Source organism: Orbicella faveolata, unplaced genomic scaffold, assembly GCF_042242905.1.
Source record: "Orbicella faveolata isolate gen_17 unplaced genomic scaffold, um_ofav_v1 contig_36, whole genome shotgun sequence".
NCBI lineage: Eukaryota > Metazoa > Cnidaria > Anthozoa > Scleractinia > Merulinidae > Orbicella > Orbicella faveolata.
Window position 1 is genome coordinate 2,797,668 of NW_028301565.1, and position 14,672 is coordinate 2,812,339.

The window sequence follows — 14,672 nt, forward strand, 5'->3', positions numbered from 1 at the left end:
AGGGGGGGTGGGGGTGGGGGCATTCTCTGCCCCTGTTGAGCCAAACAACACCAAGGGCTAATGCCTTTAATTTCAACTCTGCAAGTATACAGTGGCAGATCTGGGGGAGGGGCCCAGGGGCCTGGGCTCCTCCCTTATTTTGGGTAAAAAAGAAATGACAGAAGGTACATGTCATTTGTGACAGCAGTTGTCCCTCAACATTTCTGAGTAACCCTGTTACCTTCTGACATCACAGACTTCGCAATGTTGCCCATTCTGAGAATTTTGGCAGAAAACAGCTCAATCGCTAAATGCCATGTGACTTCAAAGTAACCAATAAAAGTGTACACCTGGGCCATAGCCAGAAAAAATTATGACAGAAGCAATGTCCATGGTTAATAATTTTCTTTCAACGTATTTAGGGTGTTTTTGCTAACTATAAATGACAAAAACAACAACAACAAAAATTGGCTCAGGCAAGTGCCTTGCTATGCCTGTTACTAACTATGCCTCTGTACACTGTACAACACAAACACATGGCGCCCTTTAGAGAACTGTAGCCTTGAAGAGAGTGAGTAGATGGACATTTGCATGTGCTTCAAACTCTTGACAAAAGAAAAGATTAAAAAATTATGTAAGAAATTCCTTGCATATGGGTAGTGCACCTGAAATTTGAATTGACCGGTCAGAATTCAGTATGCAGGAGAACTGTACTGTCCTGATGTCAAATGCCTACCATATTAGCAAGAAAGGCATTGAAGTTAGGCAACTTTACTCACTAGCGATGGCATTTAACATAGAGAGATTTATGGTTGTGTCATTTCGAACAAAATATGCTGTTCCTGGTCAAATTAGAATCCAGAATTCCTGAGTTAAACATTAGAATAGGCCGAAGCAATTGAAGTACTGTCTTTATTTTTTGTTTGCCGTAAAGAAAAACACTATCATTGGACCGTTTCAGTAAGACAGCTTAATTTTGACTGCCACCAATACTGCAGGAACAGCAACTATATAATATGCAGGGTTAAAGGTGAAGTGAATGTTATTCCAATCACAGTTCCTACTCCCTCACCCAATAGCAACTAGATATATAATCATGTTTATTATATGGCTAGCTCCGTGAGCGGGCAAGATGAATCAAATCCTGCGCTGTGATTACCTACCCAAATGGGCAAGATGGAGCTATCTTGCTCGGGACTATCCGCTGTGTCCCGCAAGAAACATTTCCCCAAAAGCCAAATAATAAATCCTTTATTGACCAAGCTTGTTCGGTCAAGATGGCTGGATATTGGCCTTGTTCTTTTTTTGCGAGTTTATGAACATGTAAAAAAAGAACTTGGCCAATATCCAGCCATCTTGACCTCACACTTGGTCAATTAACCATACACCTACAGTAGTCTAGGCCCAAGCTTACATGCCAAGGACAGACATTACTGCACCTTTCAATGATATGCTAATTCCTCTCAATAGACAGTTACTTTTTTTGACAGCTGTCAATCATCTTAGGTTTTTACTTTAGATGTTCACTTCAGTGCATTAAACAGGTCATTCCTGAGGGTTGTGATTGCTAGATTTCAATTCTTTTTTTCTAAGGTTTATTGAATGTCACTGTAACTGTGTTTGAGACAGCAGTGAAAAATGCAATTAGTAATTGGGTTTTGAAGTCGTGTGTGTGTTTTTGAAAGGTGCAGCAAGTACTACAACCAGTCACTGAATAACCATAAAGGAAGGGGACATACTGTATATTGCACGTGCAACAAGCATTCCTGTGCAAATAGAGAATTTCTGAGCTTTTGCCATGGAAAATTTTTGTTTTAGATTTTCACAATGCAAGCCTAAGTGAACAAACATGATCGGTCTGCTCTAGACACAACTGCCTTTAGCCTACAGAGGTGGTGTTAAGGAACACTGACAATAGCAGTGAAACAGAAATCTCTAATAAATAATCATTCAGCTTTTGCTCTCTTATCTTTGGGTTCATAGTCATCATCTTCACTGTTACCATTTCCCGTCACATCATCCTTACTTGTTTTTCCTCCACTGCACGTGGCTTCCATGATATCCTTTGCCTGCTCATTGACATGTGGCAGTAGACATCTACCTGAAATAACAGATCTTTCTGTACCTTTCCGTGCCTGAGCATGAAACAGAACAGCTCTACAGTTCTTAGTAATGGCTGCTTTGGATTGCTCCTCCTTAAAATTAAACAAAAGCCCTAGATTAACTATATCATAAGGTCCGCGAAGGTCCAGCTCGTGCTCTGCTCCACTGGACACAATGATGTTTTTTCCTTTTGTAAACACGACCATGTCCATAGCAATAGCCAAAAGTTGTGTTCGCTCATTCGTGCCCTTAAACGCGGTAGAATAAATGATCTCGAAATGTACTCCTCGTTCGACGGCTGCGTGAACTGTGGGGAACTTTAGGTAAAATGGAAGGCGTCTGCTCATCTCCAGAGAAATAATATCGATTTCTAGAGACTTACAAGCTTGCTGGTAGAGCTTCTCTGTACTAGGTTGCACAGCTAAAATATCGAAAGCTTGCACTACTTCGCTGGAAAGTTGATGTACTTGGCTTTGGTCGTCTAACAGAACAGTTATTCTGGAATAAAAATTTAGCTTTGGGTTTTTCTTCTTCAAGTCTTGAATCGCTGGGAGAACATTCCAATCTATCGGCGAGAGCTGACCACTGTCCTTCTTTTTATTCTTCTTTCCTTTTTCTGTCTCATGCTTGAGTCTGTGGATTTTACAAATAGCAATGGTCTCAAATCCGAGTTTGACAGCTTTAGACACAAGTTTCTCAGTCTCACGTGGGTCCTCGAGAAAAGGAACATTGAGATCCGCAAAAGCCGCCATGTTGGAAATGAATAACCGCTGACTCGCATATTTTGTGAAATGTCAATACAATCGTTTCCAGTCCTTCAGGAGCAGATCGAGTTCAACAAAAGAGATGAGTAAAGCAAGCAAGGCTGGAATACAAATTATTTAAAAACAAAAGAAACGCCCTAAAATTGCGAGGCTAAATGACCAGTAGGTCCTTTGAGTCTCCTAATTTACAGGGGACTGGAGCAGGACGGAAAAGGGCGGAAGTCGGGAGGTTCTGACCCTCCCGTCCCTCAAGCCCCCCTTCCCCCACCCCTAGCCCCACTGTGTCCTGGTTACGTGAAACGTGGAAAAGACTAACGTAAAGACTGGTTTTTACAACCATATAAGCACAAGAACAAACATAATAGTAGTGAGGACGTCCACGACACTCGACACTTCTAGATCTTCATAATAGTGAAGATTTACCGAGACGAAGTCGAAGTAAATATTCACTAAAGTTTACTGAGCCTGAGGCAAGCAATTGTTAAAAAACACATGATTCAGTTCATTGACTGATCAACAGACAACATACAAAGCAGAAGAGGTAATTCATGAGTGCAATAAGTAGCGTGGACAGGATTTTAAGCATTAAAATATTAATATTGCAATATCAATTACAAGTCTATAGTTTGTCGTTTGAGGCAAATCGTGTTTGTCAGAATTTTCTTATATGTTATTGTAAAGTATATTTTTTCAGCCTTATTTAAACATCTGTTTAGCTTAAAATTGGCTCGTATGCAGACTCTACCTTAGCTTGAAATATTTCCATTTACAATATAACAGGATAACTTAAAGTTGTCAGCGTTAAATATAGACACTATCGCCAGAAATTTGTTCAGCTTTACCAGATTGTTCTCTACCAGTCTTAATGTTTGAGATTATAGAACAAGATGCCAGGCTGTAGTTTATCTTACAACGCACGAGGCAAGTCGTAAAGTTGGCCACCAAGCAAAAAACGTACGCGGAAAACATGAACTCTCAGTTGATGTTAGCGACCATCTTACTTCTTTTTTGTTCAGGTAATTACTTAGTTACAAGTTATCATTCATTCCTTCCCGATTAATTTAGATTCTCTCCGCTGTGTGTTGTTAAGCATGGCTAAGAAAATTGTTTCAGAGTGAAATACCGTGTATGACCATTCATAGGGGTATTGTATTTAAAACTAAGGTTGTGTGTTATAGACAGCGTTTTATTCAGAAAAATCTGTTTCATATATGTTTTGTTGCAGAAGACTAACCCCGAACTATTTTTTTGTAAAATGACCCTAAACTTAATTCGGCTAATTTATGATTTAAGAACGGCATCGTTTGCTTGCTAAAGGGGAGAGCTAGAAAGAAAATTGACTTTTGGATGTATACCACGTAGTTTTGCCAAACTGCGCAACCAGGGCGCGACAAAAAAAAAAAAATACAAATTCCATATTAAATTTTCTGGTGTATTGACACAGGTGTATTATCAAGAGTGTTGGCGAAGAGAGATTCAGGTAAGCTAAGTGTTTGATAGGCTGCGAAAGCAGTCGATTTTTCCCCTTTTCAGAAAAATCGACTCAGCATCCTTTTTTAGGAAGGCCTTTATGTTTTGTAACATAGTTTGTGTTCAAATTGGTATGCTGTGAAAGCATCCTAATTTATTTTTGTCTTAAACACGCGGACAACTACACAAGCTTATTTCCTTACAAGATTATAAAGAAATGTGGCCTCTGATAGTTCTGAACTACTTTTACAACCATATTATGTTCCGTCGTTTTACGAAAACGTTCAGGAGTATAGATAAGTTCATTTCGCGTTCGGCAGTCCCTTACAATCAACAGAAATTTTGAAATTATCGTACTACTTGACTAACCGCACACACATTCTCTCCCTCCAGGACCCTTTTGCTTTTAAAAAATCTCAGAGTTCGTCTTGTCGCTGACTAAGAAAGGGTTATGCGAACTATGCTTTTATTTATTTACAACCAGGTTTTTGTGAAAGCAACTCAGCCGGAGTGCACGCCAACCCTGATGATTGCCATGGCTTCATTATGTGTGACGTGGCTGGAAATGCACATGAAATGGCCTGTCCCGCGGGACTTAAATTTAACCCGGCAATACTCGTCTGTGATTGGCCAAACAACGTCGAGTGTGAGGATGGCAGTGGAGAGCCGGCGGGATACTAAAGGGCTATCCGGAAGACTTTGCAAATTATTGTAATTTTTAAGATTTTGAACACGACATGTTATGCATTTAGATTAAAACAGCAAAGTGAGATTTGACTTGTAACTCTGCTGTCTCCAAATGTAAATGCCTCCTAATGGTAGACTACCCGCATCCTCTCTCTTTTAATTCTTCGAGCGTGACCCTAAATGAAAGCGCGAGAGGAAAAAATGGCTGCACGAAAATCGTGCGAGAAAGCTTTCCCACCATCTCGCGGCCATTTTTCCTCTCGGCGCGTGTTCCTTTACCTCACGCTCAATATGGACCAAGTAACAGAGGGGACTCCTGTCTGTACCTGATGCAACCATGCAGCCACTTCACCATGATCACCGCGAAACAACAGAACCTGCTCAACATGATGTTGCAATAAAGTATATTTTCATGTGATATGTCACTTCCTTCTGTGATCTTCTAACCTGTACTGGAAGGAGTCAATTTCGGATGCAAGGATTTTATTCCTTTCTTTTTTTTTTAATTTTTTGATTGACAGATTTTCTTTGAAATAAGTAATTTATGATGTTCGTTCCCAAAGAACAAACAGCCTCGTCTCAATAGTCTCTCTTCTTTCCCCTCACCCCTCTCACTCCAGGAGGCGGAAAGAAGAGAGACCCTGGGAACGAGGCTGGCGAACAAACTCTTCGATGTGCTGCCGAAGCGCTCCGGAAAGGTACAATTACTAAATTACGAGTAAGTATGACAAGGACTCTCAAAAGCTGTCACAAGGTATAATTACAAGGTGTCACAAGAAGTCCCAAGGTATCACACGGAAACACATAGTTGCCATGTTACTCATCTTTCACAAAAAAGCGGATGCAAAGATATTCTTACTTTGATTGACAATTTCACTTTGGAATCATTAACAATTAATTTAATTTAATTAATTAATGCTTAACTACTGTCATAAGGACATCAGAAGAAAATAACTTCTTTAAGAGAGCACTTTGTCAAACTGATATAATGTCTTCAGCATTTACAGTGATATTAATTATAACGATATTTCAAAATAATAAACATGGAACCAAAACAAATACAATGGCATTTTTGACATGGAAAATATTTTAAAAATCAAAAAAAAAAAAAAATGGTTTTGGCCAATACATTAGCGAGTTGCCAACAGTCAACTCTTTGTTTGCGCGAAACATGAGCGATGAAGTTGCGAGAAGTCCATCCTAGGCCATCGTACTACCCCAAACTGACAAACGGACCCGAGAAAGTCTGCTTATCATTATCAGGATTTAATAAAAATGCGTTTCGTTTCTCTTGTTCCATATTACCTCGGGCATATTACTTGCAAGAACTATACGAGATACGGTCACCACGTTTCCGGTAACCGAGTCATGCCTAATCTCGTTCCCAGATCTCTGGGAACGAGATTAAGTCATGCCTTCACAGGCCGCAAACCGTGAGCGACAATAAGTCACACATGCACTTGTTTCCAACAATGTGTAGCTTTGTACGGTTGAAACATGAATGTCACGAAAGTCATGAAGAAAATAATTGAGACAGGCCGTGCATCACCCGGTGGGGGTGCATCGGAATATAAATTGATTTTAGCACATAACCAATGAAGTCAGCACCGTCTAACAAAATAAATTTAAAAAACAGGCCATCACTTAATGAAAGTCTTTATTATTTTCACATAAGACAATATTATGATATTTTAAAAATGTTGCCTGAAAGTTGTCCGATCGACTTTACCAAATTTCGAGACAGAACATGGTATTGTCATGTGACTCACACACAATCACACACGTACAAGCTTGTTCAGGCAAAATATAAAAACATGAAAATAATACACTGATCAGTGTGATGTGTTCGTATAAAATAACAGTTTGGTTCACCACTAGCCCGCCTATCGGGAACCGACTGCTTCAATTCTTCCTGCAATATTATTGAGCGGTTTTCACTCCACTCTTTCTCAGTTCTTTGATGATAATGGAACCTCATGTACAAGTCGACCTGTCGAAAGCGCTCCAAAAAATTATATATGCTGTCACACAGACATTTTTTATAATCTCCCAGCTGCTGTATGCCGTTGCCTGTGCCGCGGTGAGTGATTCTTTTGCTATAGTCGATATTTGAAATTTGTGCTTTTATTTTTGAATATGGAGGCTAGTTACGTTTTCTGTAAGGTGGCTTGTCTGAATTTCTAAGAGGCACACCATCTCTTCTTGAAAAGACCCTAAGCTCAATCGGGCAAGCTACTTCAAAGAGTTATTGCAGATTAATTTTTTTTGTTGTTTTTAAAAGAGTCGTACTATTTGTTAACAGCTGGTTCATTTCTGGAGGTTCTTATTTTTCTAAGTTTAACATACAGTGGAACCCCGCTCTACGGATGCCCGCTTAATACGGACACCCCGATATTACGGACAGTTTCGTTTTCTCCGACGAAAAGCTCATATATTTTTTCTAAAATTAACCCGCTTATTACGGACACCCGTTAATACGGACAACGGACGCTTTTCTGTGTCCCGAGCGACAAACTCTTATACATCGTCAACCCCGCTTTACAGACACTGTTTGTATCTGTGCGATGTCTATTGTCATTGTCATGATTATGTGCTAATTAAAGATTTTGTACCCTGGTCAAATTATGACAGATTTCGGCGGGCTAATACAATTTTATTACTAAATGAAACAGTGTCAAAATAGCATGACGCATTTGACCAGTTCTTTCTTCTGGTGCATTACCCAGTCTGCAGTCCTTATATAAAGTTTTCTGCCTGATACGCTTACACAAAAGTTTCACTTTCTTGGTCTTTTGCTACACTCCTTGCTTGTAGCCTTCTTCCTCTTTGACGTCTTATGCTTGCCACTATCAGCATCGGCCTCCGTTCGCGTTGCTGGGTTGTTGCCAACGTCTATTAATTGTTCAAGTAAATCCACATGCTTCCTAGGACCATCAAAAATATAAACAAATGGTATTTCCATACCAAGGCCTCCACCCCGATTAACTGCGTTTCCACATACTTCAACTGATCCTCGATTAGTAGGCTTTGAAATAAAATGGGTGACTATACCAGTGCGGTTTTTGGTGTTTGCGAGGTGATATGGAATGTGGCCGATAATTCGACTTTCCTTTAGCACGGCGACTGCGTTTTTGTCCTCACCATTTTCCGGCTCTGGTTGCAAAGGCAAAATTTCACCGAGAGTGATATAGTTAATGATTTGTAATTTACAGTACAATTAAAACGTTTTGTTGCCGTACAAGTGTCGGCCTCAGTGTTTGTATCGATAAAACACGTGTCCCTGACTTTTTTCCGAGGACCCCGGTTAATACGGACACCCCGTTAATACGGACATTTTGGCATGTCACCTTGGTGTCCGTATTAACGGGGTTCCACTGTATTTGGATACTGTCGAGTCAACCGCGTTTGCCATGCCTTCTTGTGCTGTGTTTCCCCGCTACTACCGGAGCGATCATGAGAATTCTGTTTTACGTAAACAACACGGCAGATAAAGTTTCAAAAAAAACTGTCGATTCGCGTGACACTATAAGGACTTATTTTTGATGCTCATTGGCAAACATCAGTGGCAAATGTGCTGATTCAGCAAAAGAAGAAAGAGGGTCCTGGAATACATAAACCGACTGCCAACAAAAGACACTACAAATACATTTTTGAAGCCCAATACGCAAGTCCGTCTAAGCATGCATTTATTTCTCTATCGCAAACTGAAATCAGAATAAAATTACCGACAAATCAGTTCAATACGCTTTAAATCATAATTTAAGCGGTTAGTGCTTGGCCTGTTGCACCCATTTAGGAAACTCCATATTACCTAAATTTTACTGTGATTTTTACTTGTCCGAGTAAAATGAGCATACAAAAGGCATCCGCTTCTGGGTCTAGTGAAGCGATGCGGATGAAACCTGCAAGTGAACGTAGTCCGTTTTATTTCACAGGTATGATATGGGGAAGATATGTGTTTAAAAACACCACTTTTGTTATTTAAATTTCCAGACAATGAAACAAAAGAGCTCTTTGTTTTAGCAGCCAATAGTTCTCTGGTTAGACGTAACTAACAATTGCGGGCTACGGGTCTAATTGTTAAGTAATGTCATCCATATATTTGCCTTATGAAAACATTGCATGCACAAATAAAATAAAGGAAACGTTGAATTTGATCAGGTACTGATCGACAACTAGTGAAGCCATCTTTCTTTCTTAAAAAAAAAAAAAAAAAAAAAAAAAAACGCTTTCATAGCATCAACGCAAACTTTGCAGTGTTGAGGATCTTGACGAAAATTGCTGTAAACAACGATGTCATTAATTGGTTGCTGTGGTAACGTGTACCGATGTAAATAAAACCTGCTTTCCTGAAAAGATCATTCGATCCACAAATTAGTAAAAGGTTGACACAAGCAGGCTTAATATCGAGGATAATTGTGTCTTTTTTACAGCGTCCATATATTTCGTAAAATTGTTACATTGAAAGCCGTTTTACAGGTCTGGGCAGTTTGTACCCGGTTCCAGCTTAATAATTTATTTTGGCAGTATAAGCACAATAGTTAAGGTCGAGAAAAATTACAGCTTAACTTGAGGAGTTGCAATAATAATAATAATAATAATAATAATAATAATAATAATAATAATAACAAGAGCTGTCAGATTATAGATGTGGCAATTCCAGAGGATAATGGGGTGAGAGAGAAGGAAGATGAAAAAGTTGAAAAGTATCAAGATCTAGCAAGAGAAGTTCGAAAAATGTGGGGTGTGAGGACAAAGGTTATTCCAGTGGTAGTGGGAGCATTGGGATCAATACCACTGAGATTGAAGGACAATCTGAGAGCCATTGAGGTGGGCATTCCTGTTGGACTGATCCAGAGATGTGCATTGTTGGGGTCGGCAAGAATTCTTAGAACGGTGCTGGAGATGTAGAAAGAAGAGAAAAAGTAAACAAGGGGTGTTTCTTGGCTTCCCTAGGCAACTTGTTGTTGCCCGGAGCCAATGACGAAACCAGCTTCAATATCATCAATAGCTGTGCGAATCTTTAATAATAATAATAATAATAATAATAATAATAATAATAATAATAATAATAATAATAATAATAATTATAGCGGTGCGAATCTTGAAAATTCACTTATATGTTTTTAACTAAAACTGTACAAAAATGTTTCCTTCCCTAAACGGCAAAACCCGTCTAAAAAACAACAAAAAGAGCACTAACTGTATGTTCGATCAAATCAGTGACATCTCTGCAAGAAGTTATGTGTATCATACCAGGCTTAATTGCCTGCAGTCTGGCTCAAAAATTACTTCAGCGCCAGCAAATGATATAACAGATATAATGATATAACGATATAATATATAATGATATATTATGATAGAACAGATGATCTGACTTTTTGTCGGCATAGTCCTTCTGTTATTCCTATATTAAATCCAAGAATATTCACAAGAATATCTTCAGCCTAAAATCGGCACAAAAAATAAGGATATTCAGCCTGTATTCTTATAAAAAAGAACGTAACTTGAATGCTCAGTTGAACGCAATCGAGTGGATTGAACTCAACTTAGTTTGGAAATCCGTGATTATTAGGTGTTCGCATGACTGCCGCGTTCGGCTGGTAACACAAACACGATCTGGTACTACTCGACCCGACATACAAGACAATCTATGTGCAAAGGGATTCTGTTCGTCCCAGCTTTGAACGGCTGATACTTCGCTGTCTGAGCTCAGTCAGGCAAGTACTGGATAGTGGTTGACACATTATGCTACTAGATCAACATCTCGAGCATTGCACTTTTTGGTTCTGCCCCCCATGCTCCTAATTTTGACACGATAGCATAATAAAGAATGGGTCTTATTCATCATTACGCGGCATTACGTCATCGGTTGCGCGAAATTTTCTCAATGTTGTTTTCACGAGGGTATTCTTTTCATCTTTGCTGGTTTGGGGATTTGTTCGTCGCCATGCATATAAAACGTACTCTTTGTAAGGATCGCACCGGGATTACAATTCGAAAAAGGTGCATATATATTAATGGATTCGACACGTGGTCAAAGGTTGCTCGCAACCTGCAGTGTAATAATGGAAATGCCCTTTGCATTCACATTGTTAGATTTAGTCACAAATTAAGTGTTCAAATTAATTTACTGTTTACCTAAGTCACGGCCTCCATCAGTCTGTCCGTATAAACTTAGTATTACCGCATCTTCGCAAGGTAAGCAGAATTCGTGGCTTGCAAAAGCACCTAAAGGCGCATATTTCAAAATATTTCTGACGCTTTTGCGCGTTGTGTGACATGCGTTATCATTTGGCGAATACAAGAGCAGCCGTTGGCTCCAGCATTGGCTATTGTCATGTAATGTATGACTTGCTGATATTTCGTAATCAGTTTACCGGGCGGGAAAAATATTAGTTCATCGATTACAGTAGCATGCTCAGGAAATCACAACCAGCGCGCAACCAAACGGCGACTTAACTGCGGCCTTGTGGGTCAAGTAACACAGAAGTAAGTTTTGTATCGTACTTTACATTTTGTGTGGTACATAAATTCTCCATTGATCGAACAATCCGGTTCCAAGATCAAGCATTTCACTATCGATTGTAAAAACTATTGTGCCTTCAGCCCACCGTGAAATCATTCATTAAGCAATAGTCTGAAGTGTTCCAGTGCAAGCATTAAGTGCTGAGTTACTCATAGAATAGTTTTCATTGATCGATTGGTATATATTTTCATGTTGAATTTTCTTTGATAAAAATCTCTGTGATTATGTTCTCGAAACAAAGAGTGTCACGTACTGTATATATGTAGCTTACAGTTGGTCACTGTGAAATATGATATTGCCTAATATGCTGAATAAAGCTTTTACTTGTCTTATGTAACACACTTATCTCTAAACCGTAGCTTGAAGTTTTTACCATTCTTTCCTTCTGCTAACATACGTCCTTCTCTCAAATGTAAGACATTCGAGCAAGCATCAACAAGCAAGTCGTTAGCATGATATGTCCATACCGCTCGAGCCGATCTTCGCTCATTTGGGAAATCTAGAGTAAAAATTTTCCTGGCCTATTCATCGTGGTAGGCGATCTAGAACTGTGGCGCTCTTATATACCCAGCTGATGGTTCAGGAAAGAAATAGTAAAGGAGTCATGATTCAGGAGTGAAGACGTGTACAAACACAGCGACTCATGCTGTCAAGGGCTATATTTCTCTTTTCGTTCGGCATTCCATTGGGAAAAAGACAAGGTGCTCGTAGTTTTACAGCGAAGTACTTTTAAAGTCGTGTAATGCTCTTATAGATTAAAATTGTTCTTCATACGGAGAAAAACACAAAGCTTTTTTTGTACAGCGTGTCACGAAATAGCACAAAACTGTCAAGCAGACGTTGCTAAACAACTTCCGGTGACCGGAACCGGAAGTTACGCTCTATCATGTGTTAACGTAGTTGTCGGTACCTTTTCCCGCGCCTTTGTAGATTTTTCTCTCTGGATTAAATCAAAGTGAGTAGAAGCGTAAGAGAGAAAGGGACGGAAAGGGAATTTTCTTTCTTCAGCTCGCTGTTTCATCTCAGAATTCAACTGTTAAATGATAGAAAAAAAAACAACTTTATTTATATAGCGTTGTTGCTACCTTCATGGCGCTTTACAAAGCGATGTTCAAAACCATAGAATCAGTAATAAAAATAGAAAGATAGGAAGATCTTTCATGTCCCATGGCTAGCCATCCATTTCAGCAGGCTGAAAAGGAAAATAAAGCACATGGGGTACCTCTTGTGCTACCTGTACAGGCGGCTAAAACATCTGTGATTTAACAAACTACTCATCAAGATGTCGAAGGCAGTCTATTCCTTAAAAACACAGAGAACCAAGGGCAGGAAGTTTGGAGAGTTGTTTGCGTGGATAGCGCTCACCGTATATACATACCCATTTTCTTGTTTTAAGATTTGATCTTGTTTAGCCTACGAGGGCGAAAAAATCCAGCGGGCGAAGTGAGCAGTTTAGCGCAATATAAAGAATTCGGCGAGCGAAGCGAGTGGGAGCGGGTTCCCCTTCACGCTCCCCATCATCACCAGACCGTTTTCGGCTAGCCCCGCTCGCCCTAGACCACACTCGGCTAGCTCGCACTAAAATCAGCCGGGCGCCTGCACCTAGGCTAATCTTTTTCAACAAAAAAGAAACAAACGAACGAAGCTTTTCTGTCCTATCTTTCGTTTTACTTATTTCGGCAAACTGTTTATTGTCATCTTACATTGCAGAAAAGCATGGCCGAAGAAAACGACAGAAATACTTATGGGGCTGTTGGCTCGACACAACTCATCAACGAAGACGAACAACAAGAACAAGTTCGGAGCGTTGATTCCTTTTATGAAGACCACCCTGGCGAAAATGAGGATAAGAGATTTTTACTTGGTATTGATCCTGAAAAAAGACAGTTAGACAATAGAAGAGACGAAGAACAAGTGGAAAAATCAAACGAGGATGGTGAAAACCATCTACATATTATCAACGGCTTAACATCAACGGAAAAATTACAGCGACCTACTCGTGTGTCTTTCAGCAAAGAGCAACCGGCAAATCAGAATGACGGGGCTGTCACGCCTGTCACGCCAATCGTTGGGCGTCACGTGTCCTTTATAGAAAAAGCCAATCAAAATGAACCAAGTGATTCAGGGGCTCCATATGACAACCGCGGATGCACCGACATGCAGTCGTCATCAGATTCGTTATCACGCGTGCGCGCTATTACGAACTGTGGCGTACATTATCACACTCACAGCGAGGCCGAGGAATGTAACGAAAGCGAGATTTCTCTTGCTCTGAGTTATCGCCGAAGCTTTTCACAAACTCGACGAAGGAGGAGACAATACACAAGACAGGGGACAATGGTTTCGGATTCCTTTGTTAACGAATGCATTTGCTGTTGTACGATTCTTTAACGCGACGATTTCAATTTTTACCAACTTTGAGGTGGCGACTTACTTATTTGATAATGGTAAAGAATTAATATATGCCTACATGTACATTTTGCTTTTTAAACAAGAAAATGGGGTCTCCGGGGATGGAAAATATCTTGATGTGAAAGATATATGGTGGTAGAAACAAATTACAGTCAATGTTTTTTAATCTCGAGTGTGGCTTTGTAGTTTATAGATTCCAGGCATAGATTGTGTACAGCTGTTCCCTCACCTAGGAAAAATTTTACCCAACCTATTTCTGCTTCAGCAACTTGCGAAATCAAATACGCAAACGATTAGGCTTACGTATTTTTACTGCTCTCTGTTAATTAGTTTTTCCAGGAGCTCATCACTAGGAGCGTGCAACTCCCATACTTCGCCTACGTCACGGCATTTTCAGACTGGTCTATTTTTAGGCTTCTTTTCCCGTGAAATAGATTAGTTTGATTTTCGGTCTACATGAGCGCGCATCGGTAGGAAAAAAAATGGCGGCCTCGGGTGGACATGTTGACCTACCCTTCCGGTGAAAACATGACGTCAGTTAACAATTAATTCTGTGCTTGTGATTGGTCACTTAGGGTCCTGCGGGGGTCTGAGTTCGTAGTAAATTCAAACTAAAAATAGATCAGTTTGCGAAAACGCTGTGACATGAATTACGGGGTAGTTGCACGCTCCTAACGATGGGCTCTTGGTTTTTCTTCATTCTCTATTTTGTGAGTGATTTTCGCCAC

At 39.8% G+C, this 14,672-nt stretch overlaps 3 protein-coding genes and 1 long non-coding RNA gene across 5 annotated transcripts; 2 read left to right on the forward strand and 2 right to left on the reverse strand.

The window, feature by feature from the left end:
- Positions 1-367: 367 nt before the first annotated feature.
- On the reverse strand, positions 368-2,880 carry LOC110041339 (ribonuclease P protein subunit p30-like). Its single transcript, XM_020746620.2, has one exon. The coding sequence runs from the start codon at positions 2,832-2,834 to the stop codon at positions 1,926-1,928; it is 909 nt and encodes a 302-aa protein (XP_020602279.2). The 5' UTR covers positions 2,835-2,880; the 3' UTR covers positions 368-1,925.
- Positions 2,881-3,708: 828 nt separating this feature from the next.
- Positions 3,709-5,088, forward strand: LOC110041390 (chondroitin proteoglycan-2-like). Its single transcript, XM_089275586.1, has 3 exons — positions 3,709-3,862; positions 4,291-4,326; positions 4,801-5,088. Exons 1-3 carry the CDS (start codon positions 3,814-3,816, stop codon positions 4,995-4,997), a joined length of 282 nt encoding a protein of 93 aa, XP_089131712.1. The 5' UTR covers positions 3,709-3,813; the 3' UTR covers positions 4,998-5,088.
- Positions 5,089-6,643: 1,555 nt separating this feature from the next.
- On the reverse strand, positions 6,644-11,204 carry LOC149101993 (uncharacterized). Its single transcript, XR_016202532.1, has 2 exons — positions 11,145-11,204; positions 6,644-7,927 (listed from the first exon to the last, which is right to left on the reverse strand). It is a non-coding gene; the product is annotated as an uncharacterized LOC149101993 (long non-coding RNA).
- Positions 6,823-14,116, forward strand: LOC110041347 (uncharacterized). 2 transcript variants are annotated; one of them, XM_089275208.1, is made up of 2 exons: positions 6,823-7,083; positions 13,243-14,116. In XM_089275208.1, the coding sequence occupies exons 1-2, from the start codon at positions 6,964-6,966 to the stop codon at positions 13,921-13,923; spliced, it is 801 nt and encodes a 266-aa protein (XP_089131334.1). In that variant the 5' UTR covers positions 6,823-6,963; the 3' UTR covers positions 13,924-14,116. The 2 variants fall into 2 exon arrangements, with proteins under 2 accessions (XP_089131334.1, XP_020602285.2); XM_020746626.2 differs by lacking the exon at positions 6,823-7,083 and adding an exon at positions 11,286-11,495.
- Positions 14,117-14,672: the final 556 nt, after the last annotated feature.